This window comes from Oryzias latipes, chromosome 12 (genome assembly GCF_053564925.1).
Source record: "Oryzias latipes strain Hd-rR chromosome 12, Olatipes_Hd-rR_3.1".
In the NCBI taxonomy this organism is placed as follows: domain Eukaryota; kingdom Metazoa; phylum Chordata; class Actinopteri; order Beloniformes; family Adrianichthyidae; genus Oryzias; species Oryzias latipes.
The window spans coordinates 31,293,659-31,310,353 of NC_136248.1; the positions used below are offsets into that span (position 1 = coordinate 31,293,659).

The following is a 16,695-nucleotide window of genomic DNA, read 5'->3' on the forward strand; positions in this document are numbered from 1 at the left end:
TTTCATCAAAGCTTTTATTTCCTTAAATACACATTCAGGCCGCCAAAATAAAGCTGGTGTTAAAAATAAATAGAAATAACGCTTTGAAAACAATCACAGAGCATCAAAGAAGTTCTCATTCTGGAGATCGAGAAGAAAGCTGGATCTGAATTTACATCCAAGAAGGGGTTCCGCTGGACCAAAGTGACAAAAAAAAAGGTTCTAACCTGCAGGATTGACATTAAAACCCGACGACTGACCTCCAAGAGCCGCTCTTCAAGTGTCAGGGCCTGAGGAGAACCTTCCCCCGCTAAGTAGAACCTCCATCAGCTGAGGGGAGAACCGCCAACAGCTTCTGTTCAAAGCACTGCATGATGGGGAAAGCTGTTGGTTACTTTGAAGGAATCGAGCTTTGTGGTGGAACGTTTTGTAGGACAGAGTTTCTTCTGAGTTCAACTCAGCTGTTGCTCTGGTGTGACGTGGTCACGTGACCTCAGTCACACTGAACGTTAGTCAATTCCAGAACAGGTTCTCCGCCTCCGTCTTCTGTAGGTTCTCGTATTTTAGTTTTCCTTCAGGACAATTTTGCTGACGTTCCCCTCGGCACAGACTCAAAGGAACGGTTCTTTATTTGAGTCATTCGGGTTGAACCATCGGGTTCCACGATGCACCGGTCCAGCTTCAGCTGTTTTTCCAAAAACAGAAGTTACGGTGAAGACAAGAACCGGACGGAGCTGAACCCAGAGGAAAAGCTGACACCGATGAAAACAGCCTGGAGTCGTTCTGTCGGACCCCCAGCTCCAGTCCACAATAAACAGACGGGTTCCGGTTCTGCCCGTCTGCTGGTCGCCACACAGAACGTAAGACGCCGAGGCTTTGACAAAAATGGCTGCAGAGTTTTGTGAAAAGAAACTAGAAAAGCTGGAAGAATGTTTTCTCTGCTGATGAAGTTGATGGTTTAATTCCCCTCAAAGTGAGAGGCTGCAGCTCAAAGCGGGTCCAACCAGAACCTCAAAGGAACCAGCGGATCTCTGTCATGACCTCACCGACCCCTATCAAAAATATCAGCTTTTATCCACGTCTATAGTTTCAAAAATAACTCTTCAATATATGTATTTATTCAAAAAAAAACACAGAAACTTTGACACAATCACTGGAGCCCCGCCCCCCTCCCTATCGCCCCCCTCCCTATCGCCCTGTTCAGACTCGAACCAGAGTTTATCGACCGCCAGACGCTCCAGAGGGGCCCGCCAAGCGTCAGAGGTTTAGCTCCGCCTTCAAAACCTGGGATTGGTTGGCTACAGTGGCCTGTTCAGGCTCCGCCCACACATCAGCTGGGCCCTGTTTTCACATTTTCACTGGAAACGTCCAGAACGGTCTGTTCTCGTGCTTCCAGAAAACAAGAGCGTTTGATTCCTGATGAAAGGCGGGAAAGCCGGAGGCCTTGACGGGTTTTGAACGTGTAAACTGTCTTTCATTCACAGACTTCACCAAAGTTGGATTTTTGGTTGGAGAAGAAGAAACACTGAAAGACAATTATGGATTTTGTAGTGTTTGCAGCATCACAGCGAAGCTCTGTCTCCCCTGTTTTCATGCTTTTAGGAGCTGACAGGAGGAAGAGGAGGAAGAGGAAGAAGAGGAGGCGCTGGTGTTCTGGACTCTGCTTTGAAGGACGGAAAATGACTTAAAAACGCATAAATACATGAATAAATCACATTTCCATCTGGAACTTCTTAAATACATTTCAGTTCTTTAAATCTTAAAAATCACCTGAATATGTAAATGAGGTGGGTGGAGCCATCCTCTGGATAATTTGCATATAATAAGGAACAGAGATAAGTACTTGAGAGAAAAGGTGTATTTTTCTGTAGTACAATTGTACTGGGATTTTTGAACATCTTTGTGTTTCCAGGTGAATTAAATCATTTAATTCTCTACGTTTGCTGAGTTTTGTGTGGATGGTGCCAAACAGAACCTCTGAACATGTTAAATGACGGATCAACTGGTGTGGATAAAAACTGGGTTTGTGGTTTTAAAACGATCCGTCTGCTCCTGGATTTATGGGTTTTTTATACTCGTCTCCACTTTGCCGCCATTTCTGGACTGGAGCTGCGATTCTCGTTTCCGATTGTTCATGGAACACAGACGGAGCGAACGGCGGCGGTTTTAGGGCCCTGGTTTACAAAAAAGAAAAAACAAACAGTTTTACAGTAAGATGTCTGCGGGAAACCTGAGCAGACACCAGACTGGACCGGACCGGACCATGGACTGAAAGCACTTGGTCTTTTGCAGAGTCAGTTTCAGGAAGCGGCAGTTTCTCTGCTGTCGCTCCATTCAGAATGAATGAATACATCCATGTGGGGAGGACGCTCCTCCTTGTGGGAGGACGCTCCTCCTTGTGGGAGGACGCTCCTCCTTGTGGGAGGTGCTCCTCCTTGTGGGAGGTGCTCCTCCTTGTGGGAGGGGCTCCTCCTTGTGGGAGGGGGCTCCTCTTGGGAGTGTTTGCGGAAACATTCAGCAGCTCCGGCGGAGCCATGAAGGCAGAGGTCGCTACAAGTTGAAGTGTTTTTACTTTGGTCAGCTCCACAAAAACACTTTCATGACTGCAGACATGCAGACCGGAGCCCACAGCAGCTGCCGGGGCTCCACCCGTCTGCGGCCCCACCTTCTTTGTTTCATAACGCTGCAGCTGCCTCAGATGGCGTGAGTCACAAAGAAGACGAACTCCATGTCCATGGCAGTCTGGGGAACGCTGGCTCCGCCTCCATGGATGACGGGGATCAGAGCGCTGTCCATCTCGTTCATGTAGCGCTGGGGGAGGAGCCTGCCTCCGGAACCTGCCTGGTACTCCACCTAAGAGCCAAACCCCACAAAGACAGCATCAGGCTTCACGGATCCTCCAAGACGTTTCCTGCCGCAGGTTTTGATCCAAAGCAGAGTTTGTTTCATCGGCAGGTGGGAAAGTTCACCTGAACTCTGGTTGGGACCAACCAGGAGAACCGGGGTCTGTGTTCTCCTGGTACGGTTCACTTCAGTGTGAATGCAGACGGACCACAGAGAGGACGTAAAGATGTCTCCCAGAGGGAAAACCCAAAACCCGACCACTCCACTGCAACATCATGGTGTCAGCAGCTGTAACGGCTCCACTGGTTTTTGTTAAAGTGATGCTTCAGAGTAACCAAGGAGAGAAAAGAAATCTCCCAGGTTCCCTTGCAGCATCTGCAAACGACACCTTCAACTGTGAGAACTGAAGGTTCTGGAGCCACAATCCGGTTCAAAAGAGGAACTTTCTCGTTTATTATTTGCTTTGTTTGGAACGACAAACAAACAAACATGTTGGATTTGTACATTTAATTTAAACCGGCATCTATGGGGGGCTGGAACAGGGGGCCGGATGTGGTAAAGTGAACCTGTATGTTTGGTCTGACAGTCTTATAGTGACAAAAAATGCACATAAACTATTTAGCAGAAATGTTTTTGCAATGGCACACGTCTCGTTTCTCCAAGTAGAACAGAAAAAAAGCTAAAACGCCGTAATGACGGTGAAATTCAGCGTTCTCTCCCAGTCAGCTTGGCGTAGTTAGCATGGCTCGTCTTGTAGCGCCTCGACATTGAACTCCTGGAAAACGTCCGTGTGTAACGTCGTCTACACCATAGAACCGGCGGTTCTAGCACAGAACGACTTTGTGGTAGAACCGGCGGAACCTGGACCGACTGAGCGAGCGAGTGTGATGTCATCGAACGGTTTAGCTCCGGCTCCAACCACATGACGTCAATTCAGGCACCATTTCTCCGCTGCCATGTTGGAACCAGATATCAGTGGGCACTGATTGGTTCGAGTTAGTCCAAGTTTCTATGGCAACTACTTCCACCAATCAGGAGTGAGTTAATTGGAGGGCCACAAGTGGGCTACACAAAATCTGTCAAATGTTTTAGGTGTTGAACATGGGAGCCAGCAGGCTCCGCCTCCTTTAATTAAGGCATGTGATTGGTCAGTTTATAACTTTTCAAAAATTGAGGATTATCAAAACGATGTTAGAGTCAGAACGGTTCTTCTGACCAATAGAACGGTTGAGTAGCAGCTGTTTATGTCACTATAGAAGTGATTTTGGCTTCTTGGAGCCACTTCCTGTTTGGATCACCAGAGTGGGCGGAGTCACTCAGTCCAGATCTCATTTACAGTCAAACTGGCTGACTTGCTGCAAGTCTGCATGGTTGCCATGGTGATAATATACAGGAGTCTGACTTTGCACTGTCATTTAGATCTATGTTTTTTGGTCAGACTAATGGAGGACGAAGGTCAAGGTGACCATGGCGTGCCGACTGCTGGCCTGCAGTTTTCCTCAGATTCTGCATCAGTCAGCTGACTGTGCGACGCCACAGCAATCGAACCAGCTGAGCTCTCTGAGAAACACCGACATCAGCCGTACCATGTCGGCCTGCGTGGAGATCCGGAGCGAGAAGGAGTTGATGCCGCTGGAGGCCAGGACGGCGAGGTGAGGGGTCAGCGTGCTGCAGGTGGCTAAGGCGATCTCCTTCTGGAAGGCGCTGCAGGCGGACAGCACGGCGGCGAGGCTGCTGTCTGGAGCCTTCAGCTGGTAAAACACCTGCCGAGTTCAGATCAGGTCAGGCCAGGCGGAGCAAGCGGAGGCCCGACCGCCAACGCCGCACGAGAACGTCACCTCTGTGCATCGGATGCTGCGGCCGTTCAGCTCAAACTCTGCGTCCTGCTGCAGCCGCACGCTGTGGACGTCGTCCAGGGCCCGCCCATCCACCCCGCTGCTCTTCCTGCACAGAAAGTTCAACCGCAGCTCAGGCTCTGGTCTCTGCTGAGTCATGGTCGCTGGTTCAAGTCCTGAGACCTGAGAAGCTAGACCTGGATGCCCTGATTGTTACCCTACTGTGGTGCCCTTGAGCAAGGCCCACGGCCTGCTGCTGCACAGGGGAGTGTGTCGTTACCCGGCGTTGACAGCAGGGGTCCGGTCCACCCAGAGGATGGTGACGTTTTCGTGGACTTCGCCGCCGTCGTTCTTCCCGCAGGTGATGTGGAAGTCCGTCTGCTCCCTCAGAGCAGAGCGCAGAGACTCCATGGTCTCCGGGGGGATCTGAACCATCAACCCATCTGAAGTGCAACAGGAGGGTCATCTTCCTTGTTCTGTGAAATCCTCAAACACGAGCTTTCCCTCCGTTACCTTCCACGATGCTGGACTTGGCGATGAATCCGGACGAGGCTTTCAGCGCTCCGTTGAACACCACGAAACTGGCTCCCGTCACTGGAACGGCGGGCAAAGGAAAGCTCTGTGGGATTCCCGTCGACGGCTCCGCCTTTCAGGCCGGAGCAGAAACTCACCTGTGCGCGTCTTCCCCGGCATGCTGTTGGCCTGCGTCTGGTAGGCGCCCTCCTCGTTTTGGACACACACCAGGTGGGAGTCGGCCTCGGGGCTGAAGCCCGCGCCGACGCTGATGACGTGCTCGTTGGACGCGTTCAGCACTTTCTGCATCTGGAGAGAGAAGCGGATGGAATCGAGGCTTTTCCCGGTAAAGTCAGACACGCCTCCTTTGGGAGGGCACCCCACAGGCCCCGCCCCCGTTCTCAGCCGCAGACCGTCTGTTCTGCCGTTTTCACGGCAGGAAGGTCGCTTTCGTTCTGCACGTCGACTACACTGAAACGGGACGCGTTCGCTGCGACTGGAGCCGGCGTTTGGAGCTGCGCCTGCTGCTGCTGGGTGGAGAGTGGGCGGTCCAGCCTTCAGCAGCGCCGTAAACATTCATTTCTGCGGTAAACAAGTACATTTGGGTCACCAGCTGATGCAACAAAGCATATTTGGATCGGCTCGTCCACTTCAGGAAGACGTTTGGGATGTCAACGATTCTTTACAATTCAGTTCCAACCTTCATTTTTGGGCTTTGAAAAACGATTTTGTTCTACAAAAGGCCATTAATGCGGCATCGCGCCGCATCACGTAACAAATAGTCCGCGTCGTGCCGCACCACCGCTGCAGTCAAGATTCAGCGATATAAATCGGTATATATATGCTGATCGTTCCGATGGGTTGAATAAAGCATCAGTTCAGAGAGAAGGTTCATCTCTTCCCGCTTGTTTTTGTCCAGATGATGAAGCTAAAGGTTGTTTTAATGAAGCCGGCGCAGCGATACAGAACATTTAAGCTAGCTGACCGGAACTTCTTTTTTCACCGTGCGGTTATCAGGTTTTAACGCACACCCAGCAGCCAATCAGAATCGAGTATTCACCCGGACTGTGGTATAAAATCGGTTTTCTGGGACCACAGTTCAATTCTAAGCCAAGCTTCGATCGATCAAAGATATCTTGCTGCAGCTACAGAGGGTGTTTGAGGACCACCCGGACCCCCGACCAGACTGAGGACCTCGGCGGAGCCCTGAAGATGTCCCACCTCGTGGAAGCTGCTCTTGGGGATGTGGATGTAGCTGTGGCCCATCTCCATGTGGATCCTCAGACCCTTCACCAGCGGCAGGCTGTACTGGTAATTCCTCAGGTCCTGGAGGAAGACGATGGTGGTTAGACTTTTGTTTGGTTTGCTTTCACACTTTCACCTGCAGATGATGGACGCAGGTTCAATTCCCACCAGGGTTGGTCGGTTCAGATTAGAGGAAGTCTTTGAAAAGGTAAAACAGTTTTTTATCTGATGACCGTAAATTAAATCCAACAATTTCTAAATGCAAACATAGAACAGGGGTTTTGTGCTTTTACCTTGGAAATTACCCGTTAAAAGAGAAATGTTATTTCTTATTAAATAGTTGATAAATATAATAATTTGATAAAGTATTTAGCAACAGATTTATAAAATGATTCACAGAATCTGCTTCAGCGCGGCCGTACTCACAGCCAGCAGGTTCATGATGGTGTGTCCGGTCTCCCGATACAAAGGCTCCCGGAAGCGGACGCTGGCCAAAGGGGTGGGATAAACTAAAAAAATAAACAATTTCAAACAAAGTAAATATTTATATTTGTTTGAAACATAGAAAACAGAAAACAGGACAATTAATGTACATTTTTAACTTGGATGTCCTTTTTGATTAAAAATCCAGAAAATTTAATAATTGAAATTTGATGTAACAAAAGATTTAAATGTTTTTTTCTATCATTTTGGTTCTTAAAAATGAGCTTTTTTCGGTTTGCAACTCACCAATAAATGTGTTAAAATAATAAAATAAGACTTTTGCTCGACATGAACAGCAAATATCTTTCACTGTAAACAACAGTTAGATCCAATTAGATCCAGTTAGATCCTACGCGTTAAAAAAGCTTTTCTTTTCTGGTTCTGAAACTAGATCCTCTAAACAGAAAATAAAACAGCTGAAAATAAACTAAATAAACGTAGAAAGTTTTGAATTATTCGTTAAATGGCAAATAAGGGAAAAAGTCTTTTAAAATGTAAAAAAAAAATAAAAAAGTAAAATGCTGAATGCTAAAAGAATAAAGCTGAACATTTACTGAAAATATTGTCCTACAGTGAAAATAGTTCATTTTGGTAAAAAACAATAAAAAGCTAAAACAGAAAAAGGTGTCAAAGAAAACATTTGCTAAAAGAAACAAACCTGAAACAATAACCTGCCAATTGTTTCCTAAAATTCAAACTTCAAACAAACGTTTGATGATTCTGACCCTGGCAGACGTACAGAACATCCTCCCGGTTACCATGGAAACCACAAAAGGCGCAGAGAAGCCACGCACCGTCGTACTGAGCGCCGAGCCGCAGCAGCAGCCTCAGCGGGAAGACCTTGGCCCAGGGGACCTCCAGCTTGTGGATGAGGAGGCCGAACAGGAAGGGCCGGGGGGGGAGCGTGAGGCCGTCCAGAGGCTGACAGCTGGGCGCGAAGAACAGCATCCCGGCGTGATCCTTGCTGCCCAAGAAGCTGCTGGTGAAGGTCAGGTTATCCAACTCCTCCAAAAACTTCCCTGAAACGGACGACGAGGATTCTGTTGGCGCGTCCTGAGCAGCCGCAGAGCTAAGCTCCTCCTCCTCCTACCTTTCTGGGCATCCTGGTAGACGCTGAGGTAGAGCGAGAAGACGTCTCTGGGAAGAGCCTTCTCCTCGGGGAGACACTCCAGCACAAACACCAGCTCCATCTGCCCCAGAGCCCGCAGTCCGTTGGAGCCGAAGCACCAGCACCGCCTGCTGCCGTCTGCGGGGAACCACAGCCACGTCAGCACCACCCGGACGCGTCACCACGCCAACCGCGGGACACGCCTACTCACAGGGAACCAGTTTGACGTTGACCAGCAGGTTGGCGTTCAGGACAAAGGTGAGCGGCCGGGGGCCTCCCTCCTCCAGTAAATGCAGGATCTGGCAGGGGGCCGGGCTTTCCTCCACCAGAACATCTGAACGGGACAGAAGGAGGCGGGTCAGAGCTCTTAGAACGGCCAGGACTCCCACCCCCAGAGGAACGGTTCTCCACCCCTACTGAGTACCAAACTTAGGACCCTTAATCTGTGTTTGATCAAATGCAACTGGATCAATGACAGCAATTGATTTCCTCGGGGTTCCTCTGCACACACGGGTTCTCCTGTCCAGAACAGGAGAACTGTGTGGTTCTCCTGTTCTGGACAGGAGAGGTGTCCACGGATCCTCAGAATCTAGATGGCGTCAGACCTCCTCCTTCGTCGTCCTCTCCGGTGGTGATGAGCAGTGGCGGCAGCTGGTCTTCGTCGTCCGGCAGCAGACTGGGAACCCTCCTGACCGAGGAGCCGATCCCGGCGAGCAGAGCGTAGTCCCAGGGTCCAGAGAGCGGGGGCCGGACCGGCTCCACTAACCCGGAGGCCTCCAGCTCGGCCGGGCTGCCGACCTCAGACCCGGGCTGAAAGAAAACAGCTGGTTTCTTAATTGGGAAGCGGCTGCAGCCTCCGTGGCGAGCCTGTGGCGAGCCTCTGTGGTCTCACCGCCGTTTCCTCCGGCGTCAACTCCTGCGAGCTCCTGCGCTGGGTCACCGACAGCCGAGTCGTGTCCGCCACCTCGCCGTTGGGCAGAATGCCGTCGGCGAACCACACCCGCTTCTGTTCGCGAGGACAACCTGCCGGAGCACAGCAGACGTCAGAGACCTGCGTCTGCAAACGGAACAAGGCTGGAGCGGCCGTACCGTCGTGGTTTGGGTGCTTGAGGACCGACACGGGCACCATGACGGTGGGCGGCGGCGAGTTGAGGGTGCCGGCGGCTCGGGCCTGCTGCAGAGGGGGGATGGTGCTGCAGTACTCGGAGGGGATGTTGGGGTTTGGGCTGGGACCGGTGGGGCTCATCATCCGCTCCAGGGCCTGACCTTCAACACAGAACGTTCAAAGACGTGAAACATCCTGAACCGTCAGGCTACGGTTCAGCGTGGATCGTTACCACGGCGGCGATGCGATTTCACAATTGGCAGATTAAACCACCATTTTAAATACTTTACATACTGTGCTTGAATTCATGTTTGTCCCTTTACTGGAGGCAGGAAAATTCAAATAACCGCTTTTTATTCCACATCATTTCTAGCTACTCAGCAACAACAAAACAGATCAAAACATAGATTTAGAGAAGAAAAAAATCGTTTACCAATCTCCAGTTTTTCTGTTAACTTCAGCAGGAAACAAATCATAAACATCTGTTGTTTTGGATCATTGAACATCAAATCCTGAAAATGTTTCCACAGTTTTTCCATCTTCCAAGTTTTTCTGACTACAGATCGGTGACAAGAAGAAAGTAAATGACGGCACGGCAACACCTGCACAGAGATAGAACAACTAGAAAACACAGTCCTAAGCTCTAAAACAGTCTTCCAATAGAGAACCGGTTTTACTTCAGAAGAACATTTTCCATATGCGTTCCGGTGTGGAGACTCCACCGTGCTAGAATGCCGTCACATGACGTCACATTTGGGTCATGTTTAATTTCATATTCATCACGTTTTTTGTTCCAATTGTCAATTTAGTTTACAACAAAATCAGTTTTTCAGTACTTTACAACACTTTACTTTGACATTTTTTTACTGCTGGTGACAGCAGCGTTTTCACTTTGAGTTTAAATCCTCAAAATCCAGCATATTCTGCCTTTTAGAGCCATAATTACACCGTCTGCAAAGCTCTATATTATCCCAAATCAACTTTTGGAGCTTTTAGGTGTTTTATCGTGGTAATTCCACACATAACAAACCCAAAGTGGTATTTTGATTCGTTAATTTCTAAGTAGTCTGAGTAAAAACCAGCACCTCCAATCCACGAACACCAGTGGGTCCTCACATTGTGACATCACAAAGTTAAGAACCGCCCCTTTCAGGAAGAGTCTTTGCTGTCAGCCCAGGCTAGAAAGTGGATTTTTGCTCTATTATATCTATAAAGATCACAAATCTGTGATATCGGATGTCACAAAACTTCGTTTTTTCATTAAGAGATCACGAATATCCGAGCATTCGGATACTCCTTCCAGTCCGACCTCGGTCCCACCGACAGCTGCTCCTGGATCGGACTCAACTTTCTGAACACCTTCAAGAAACATTACCGGTTCCGTGTCTTTGCTACAACCAGCTCCAGAGCTCAGGCGAGCTGTCAAACCGGGACAACTTTCCCAGGAAACAAACTTCTGGATTCAAAAGAGGACCAGAAGTGATTCCTGAGTTGATCCCGCTCACCTGGAGGGAATTCTCTGCCTGCTCAGTGAGGATGACTCCTGCTGTTTGGTGCATCTTCCTCCTGCTTTAGGAGGTGGGGTGCAGGTTGGGACTAAAACCTTGAACTCAGGGGGTCAGGAAGACTCTGGGTCTGGAATCTCAACCTCCTGATTCTGGAAACATTTACAGTCCTCAATGTCTTCATCTGTCCAAAGGAATTTCCCAGCATTCCTAGCAAACTCAGGATGTGGAAAAACAAAAGCTGCAGTCATTTCTAGAAGACCAAAGCAAAGCGTCAACTTCAGTTACGCTCGGTTTTCCCTCCACTGAAAGTTGCTGTGACTCGGGTTTTTCCTCAGAGGAAATGCTGAGTCAGCTCGTTCTGTGAATTAACCCACATCAATCCATCCATCCATCCATCCATCCATCCATCCATCCATCCAATCCCTGCTGAGGACCGCGCGGCGAGTAAGCAGAGCGCTGCAGTAGGACGAAGACGAGGACCAGACCATCGAGATACTGAAGGTGTGACTGAAAGCTCTTCACCTGACAAACACAGGTTGTGGGTTTGGATCCTCGGAGCAGCTTTAGGTCCAAATCCAGACGTAAACATCTGCATCCGCCGAGAACAGAAGCTCCACTTCTTCTCTAAACGCTCTCAGCATCCTGAGCTCCTCAGAGCGACCTGACACCAGGCCCCGCCTCCCAAAGCCTCTCCTTCAGTGAGGAGGGGGCAGCAAGGCACCGATTGGCTGTTAGCAGCAGACTGTGCACGTGTGTGTGCACGGAGAGAAAGAGCAGCAGCACCGCACTGAAGCAATAAAAGTGGATCACCTCTTTACCCCTACTGTAGTCAGCATCTGAGGGTCACATGACCACTGCACACACACAAACACACACAAACGCACACGAACACACCATAAGGTACAATAATATTCACAAACACGCGCACCCCCAAGCAAGCACACACATCTGTGCACAAACACACGTGCACAACATCCTGCTGCAGTTCTCCTCCCGTCTACTTCAGGCTACAAGGAGAACTGCCTTAAGGATTGACTGAAACATTTAGCCAGAACCAGAACAAAAATCACAACCAGAACCAGAACTAGAATCACAACCACAACCAGAACTAGAATCACAACCAGAACCAGAGCAACAACCAGAACCTGGATGGAAGCATGAAGGTACAGAGTTCTGCTGATGTTGACATCAATGAATCAATGAGACCGATTGATTGACATCAATCAGAAATCCAAAATCTCAGCAAACTAAAACACGACGTTCCACCAAAGATCCAAACATCAGAACCATAAAAAGTTCTAAAGATTCACAAGAACTTTGGATCAGAACTGGGATTAAGAGTCTGACATGAAAACAGTTTGTCTTCGGTTTTAGTCGCAGTGAAGCTTCGTGATGCTGGAGTGAGGAGGAGGAGGAGCTAAATGCTACGTTAGCACAGCGTGACCCAAAATACGGTCAAATTCAAGTCGCGTAATATAGTCTGCAGATGCTACCCGCCCCCGCCACCCCCTTCTGCCGCTGCCACCCTAATCAGGGCTTCAAATGACAAATTCACCAAAAAAAAAAAAAAAACTTTTTCAAAATGGTGGCTTTCCTGTTATCTCCATAGCAACCACTTTATGCTTTGGTCACCTGGGGGTGACGTACAGATCGGTGTCATTTTTAGAAGAATCGGCAAAAGTAAACCTTTGGATATTTTGTTAGCCACGCCCACATTCTTAATATGGTCATTGGGGATGTCATTTTGCTTAGCTTGGACCAACGATTCATGTATTCAAGTTTCAAAATATATTTAAAAAAATTAAAAACAATGCGCGAGCGCCAAGGAAACGGCACTTTTACGAGAACTTAATTTATTCCCCAGTAGCTTCCCAGCGATGCCCCAGGAGTTCGGAGGCGATCCGTCCAAATCCCTACGAGGAGTCCAAGTTAGTAGAAGGCACTAAAGGGAATTTGTCTGGAACATGACGGCCTCTTCCTGAGGTCAAAGGTCAACGGAACTTCGGTTGTAGACTGGCGGCGCGTGTGCGACATGGTGTGAAGAGCGAACTCTCACCCTAACCCTAAAGACGGAGGAAGAACGCTCAAACCTCAAACAAAGAAGATCTGCTGAGTCATCCTTCCCATTTAAAAATGGAGCTTCTTAGTGGGTCAGAAGACGCTCCGGGTTCTGCAGACAACCCGCCTTCGGTTGTTCCCCGAGCTCTCAAACATTTAGAAAGCGGGAACTGTTCGTGTGTTTGCGGGCGGCGGCGCGGCGGTCTTACCTGTGTTGATGATGTGAAAGCAGATGACGCAGACTCGGGCCTCTTTGTCCAGGTACTTCAGCTTGCACTTCCTGCTGCAGCACAGCGTGCAGTACACCTGCCAGAGGACAGAGGAGGACGTCAGCGAGCGCAGGGATCGCCGTGACGCCTCTGCGGCCCTGCGGCCGACCTCTGAGCCGGGAACAGGGCGCTGCCGGGACGGCGCCTCCTCCTTAACGGGCTTAGCTGCAGCTTTACGCTGCAGACACAAACGCTGACTCATGCTCTCTGCTCCCACTGAGCTATTTTTAGACCTCAGGGTGAAATCCGCCTTTTCATGAGAGGATTCGGACAGAAAAAAGGCAGAAACGTTTGTGACTCACGTGCTACGTTACGTTTATCAGAGCAAAACAAAAACTAGACTCATTTGACAAACTTTAGCAGAAATGCAGACAGAGATTTGAATGTTTCAGCACTTTTATCACTTCTGTGCTTCCAGACTGGGTCAAACTCTCCTTTCTTGGTATTCGTACTTTAAAACCACTTTCACAAAATCAAGTTGGAGAAGAAAAAAAACAGAATTAACATGGAATCAAGACGAAAACCTTCTATACGCAATGAAACAACATGTTGGAGTTTTTCCCCTTCTGTTGTCATTTTAGCGCTCCAATGGGTTGAAAACACAAACCAAGAAAAATGTTGCGTTCAGGTGATGTTGGAATGATGGGAAAAGTGAACGTTCGACTCAGAAAATGCCCCAAAAACGAAAAAAAAAAAAAAACTTCCAACAACACAATAAGTTAGAGCACCATCTATAGGGAAACTGCAGAATTACAGGGAAAATAAAACATGAAGGATCATCAGGATCATCTGTTCTAGTTTGGCAGGCCGGATTGAGCTTAATACCCCCGGGCCGTAGTTAACCCGAATCAGAATCCAGGCCTCAGCGGCTGGAGTCCAACACGTCTTCCAACCATCTTCCCATTGAAGCTCCTTATTGGCTAAACACACCTGATCCAGATCGGCAGGAAAACCAGCAGGAGGCTGCTCCTCCAGGCCTGGTGGGCTGATCAAAACCAGTGACTGTATCTGAGAACTGACCTCAGTGACCCCTCCCCCCCAGGCGTTTCAAACAGGAAGTGCCCGCCGGCTCCAACAAGCCAAAATGCAGCAGGCTGTCTCACTTTGTTGTGCGTTCGCCATTGTGTAGAGCTGTCCGAGTAATTCCAAAATCCAGAGCCCTAAAAATTTCCCAGAAGCCTCCAGTGCGCATCGATGCTCACTAGATTGGCAAATATAGACCACAATGCATTGCGTTTGACCAATTTCTTGTAAAAAAAAATTTTTTATAAACCATCCACGTTTTCATCACCAGAACAATGAATTCATAAATAGTTGTTGGAAAATGTTTGAAGTTTTTACTTCGGGAAAATGGTCGAGGTCATATTTGTCGTCTGAAGTTGAAGAGATTCTGAATTATAGACACTGTTACTTTATGATAAATGAAACTAATTTATATAAAACATTTTCCCAGATTTTTAAGTGATAAAAAGTGACATTTTGGATCAGAATAAGGCTAAAAGCGATGATGTCATCTGCAGAATAAAGCACAGAAACTGAAATGTTGAGCGGCTCAGTGAGCTGGCCGTGGGCGGAGCTTACCCGTCCGCAGGCGCGGCAGTGGTGCCGCCTCCTGGTGAAAGTGAACTTCTGGTTGCAGTTCATGCAGTTGGGGGCGTCTGCGTCTGGGACCCAGGCGGGCTGTCTGCTCCCCAGCTCCTCCCCTCCGTCTCTCCTGCCGTTGGCCGACCCCGCGGCGTCTGGGAGCGGCTCGCCGGGATAGGGCGGGGGCTCGGACAGCTCCTCGTACCCCACGCTGTACTCCTGGTGCTCCTGGGAGGGGTACGGAGGGCTGGGGTGTTCCTCTGCGGGACTGGTGCTTGAACTGTCCTCGTTCTCTGCTGATCCTGGAGGAGCAGCCAGCGCCGGAATGCGCTCCTCCTCGTCCTCTCCTGCTGGTGGGGGTCTTGCAGTCAGGTGGTGTGAGAGTTTGGGTCTGGCACCTCCATAGGAGGTCGGCTGGTCGGGGCTTGTTAGAGAACGGTTTACTCCAGGGGAGCGTTCCTGCCGTAGTGCGTGGGAGTTCTCTGATCCTGCCGGAGCAGCCGGATCAGAACCTCCTTCTGCGGAGGCGCAGGCTCTGTCGCTTTCTGGAGAGGCCCCACCCTGCACGCCCTCCTGCCTCTCCTGGCCGCACATCCGCAGCTCGCTCTTCTCAAGCCAGCACCCCAGGCCCGGATGTGACTCGGGCCCGCCGCAGTAAGGCCCCCCGGCGCCCTGCTCCGCCTCCGCGTGCTCCTTCAGGAAGGCGTCCAGCTCCTCGTCTGTGACCAGCAGCTCCGCCTGGTCGCTCTCCGGCAGATACTCGAAACCAAACTCTGGGGGGTCCAGGGGGCTGGTTTCAGACTGGTCAGGGGACATGTCTGTGGGGGCAACAGCAGGCTCCATGAGGACTTGCTGTCCTTCCGGGGACAGTCTGACCTCAGCGATCTGATCCGCGTCAGCGCTTTCCTGCATGCGGTTCTCCAGGGCGTGGGAGACCAGCAGGGAGTCCGCCTCTGCGCTCTCGCACACGTCCTCTTCCTCCTCTGGCGGCTCTTCCTCACTGCCATCCTCTGAAGTCCTGGACCCCGCGGGGCCTCGGAACGCAGCCAGCGGCGGGCAGGACAAACCGAGCGCTCCACCACCGGAAGACCCGCCTCTGAGGTCCAGAGGACGCGCCGCTTCAGCGTCATGGTCACATTTCACTGAGCTCGTTTCTCCGCTGCCGTCAGCATCATCCCACTCCCGGGGGTCCGCAGAGACCTGCAGGTCCTGGTCTGAGCGGACAGAGCCCGGGACCTGCTCACCATCAGCGGAGGCGGCGGTGGACGGCGAGTCTTCGGAGAGCTCGGAGCCTCGGTCTGCGGCTGCAGACAGGATGACGTCCAGCAGGCTGAGGGAGGCAGAGAACCCGCCGCTTAGCTCCAGCAGCGTCTCCGAGCAGCTCGGACCTTCCTCGCCACCGGTGGCGTCTGCTCCTCTGTGCTCCGTGACAACAGGGCTGTCGAAATCCACCAGCAGCGCCTCCTCTTCCTGCGTCTCCACCGCCTCCAGCTCCCTGAACGCATCGTGGCTGTCGGTCCGGACCAGCATGGCGGAGCTGGTGTCGTTCACCAGGTCGCACACTGGTTTCAGATTGCGGTCCGGGCAGGGAGGGGCGGAGCTTTTGGTTGTGCCGTGATCCACAGAGGAGAGAAGGTCGACTCCTGTGAGGGGACGACCTTCGACCTCACCGTCCTGAGAGCCGGAGATCCGAGCGCCAGGGCCGTCCAGGCAGCTGCTGGCAGAACCATAGTGGATGGAGCTGAGGTCCGGGAGGCTCGGCGGGGCGACGGGGGGCTCCGAGGGAGATCCCAGAGAGGAGAAGGGGTAGGCGGGGGGCTTCAGGAACGTGGGTCTGCACTCCAGTTCATCTGAAAGCAGAAACGTTTCACGTTAAAAACCAAAAGTCTGAACTTAACATGAGCAAAAAGGAGCTTCTTCTAAAAGAAAATGGATTACTCCAACCTCTTTTAGGAGGAGGTCATCGCTTAGCAGGGCTCGACATAGCCATTTGTCCGCTGGCCCGGTCCTGTTTTTCGAGCAGTACGGACCACAAGACTTTATTTTTTACTTGTCCGCTCGGGCCACTAAAATATCTAACAATTAATACATTTTTCACCTTTTACAATAAAGTATATTTTGCGAAAACGTGTAGATTTACCTCGTCTTTATAATTCACTCTGCT

The 16,695-nt window shown here is 50.4% G+C and overlaps 1 protein-coding gene across 3 annotated transcripts in view; it reads right to left on the bottom strand.

Annotated features, from left to right (window-relative positions):
• The window catches only part of zfyve16 (zinc finger, FYVE domain containing 16), a 23,837-nt gene continuing 7,142 nt past the window's right edge, over positions 1 to 16,695 (bottom strand). For all 3 annotated transcript variants that reach the window (XM_023960618.2, XM_023960619.2, XM_023960620.2), the window contains 16 exons: positions 14,529 to 16,381; positions 12,888 to 12,984; positions 9,097 to 9,273; positions 8,900 to 9,030; positions 8,613 to 8,817; positions 8,219 to 8,341; positions 7,990 to 8,145; positions 7,694 to 7,918; positions 6,843 to 6,925; positions 6,393 to 6,497; positions 5,330 to 5,480; positions 5,172 to 5,252; positions 4,939 to 5,101; positions 4,662 to 4,767; positions 4,410 to 4,586; positions 1 to 2,832 (listed from right to left, as the gene is read on the bottom strand). In XM_023960618.2, the coding sequence (XP_023816386.1) occupies positions 2,674 to 2,832; positions 4,410 to 4,586; positions 4,662 to 4,767; positions 4,939 to 5,101; positions 5,172 to 5,252; positions 5,330 to 5,480; positions 6,393 to 6,497; positions 6,843 to 6,925; positions 7,694 to 7,918; positions 7,990 to 8,145; positions 8,219 to 8,341; positions 8,613 to 8,817; positions 8,900 to 9,030; positions 9,097 to 9,273; positions 12,888 to 12,984; positions 14,529 to 16,381 (3,992 nt within the window). In that variant the 3' untranslated portion in view covers positions 1 to 2,673. The remainder of the gene's footprint in view (positions 2,833 to 4,409; positions 4,587 to 4,661; positions 4,768 to 4,938; positions 5,102 to 5,171; positions 5,253 to 5,329; positions 5,481 to 6,392; positions 6,498 to 6,842; positions 6,926 to 7,693; positions 7,919 to 7,989; positions 8,146 to 8,218; positions 8,342 to 8,612; positions 8,818 to 8,899; positions 9,031 to 9,096; positions 9,274 to 12,887; positions 12,985 to 14,528; positions 16,382 to 16,695) is intronic.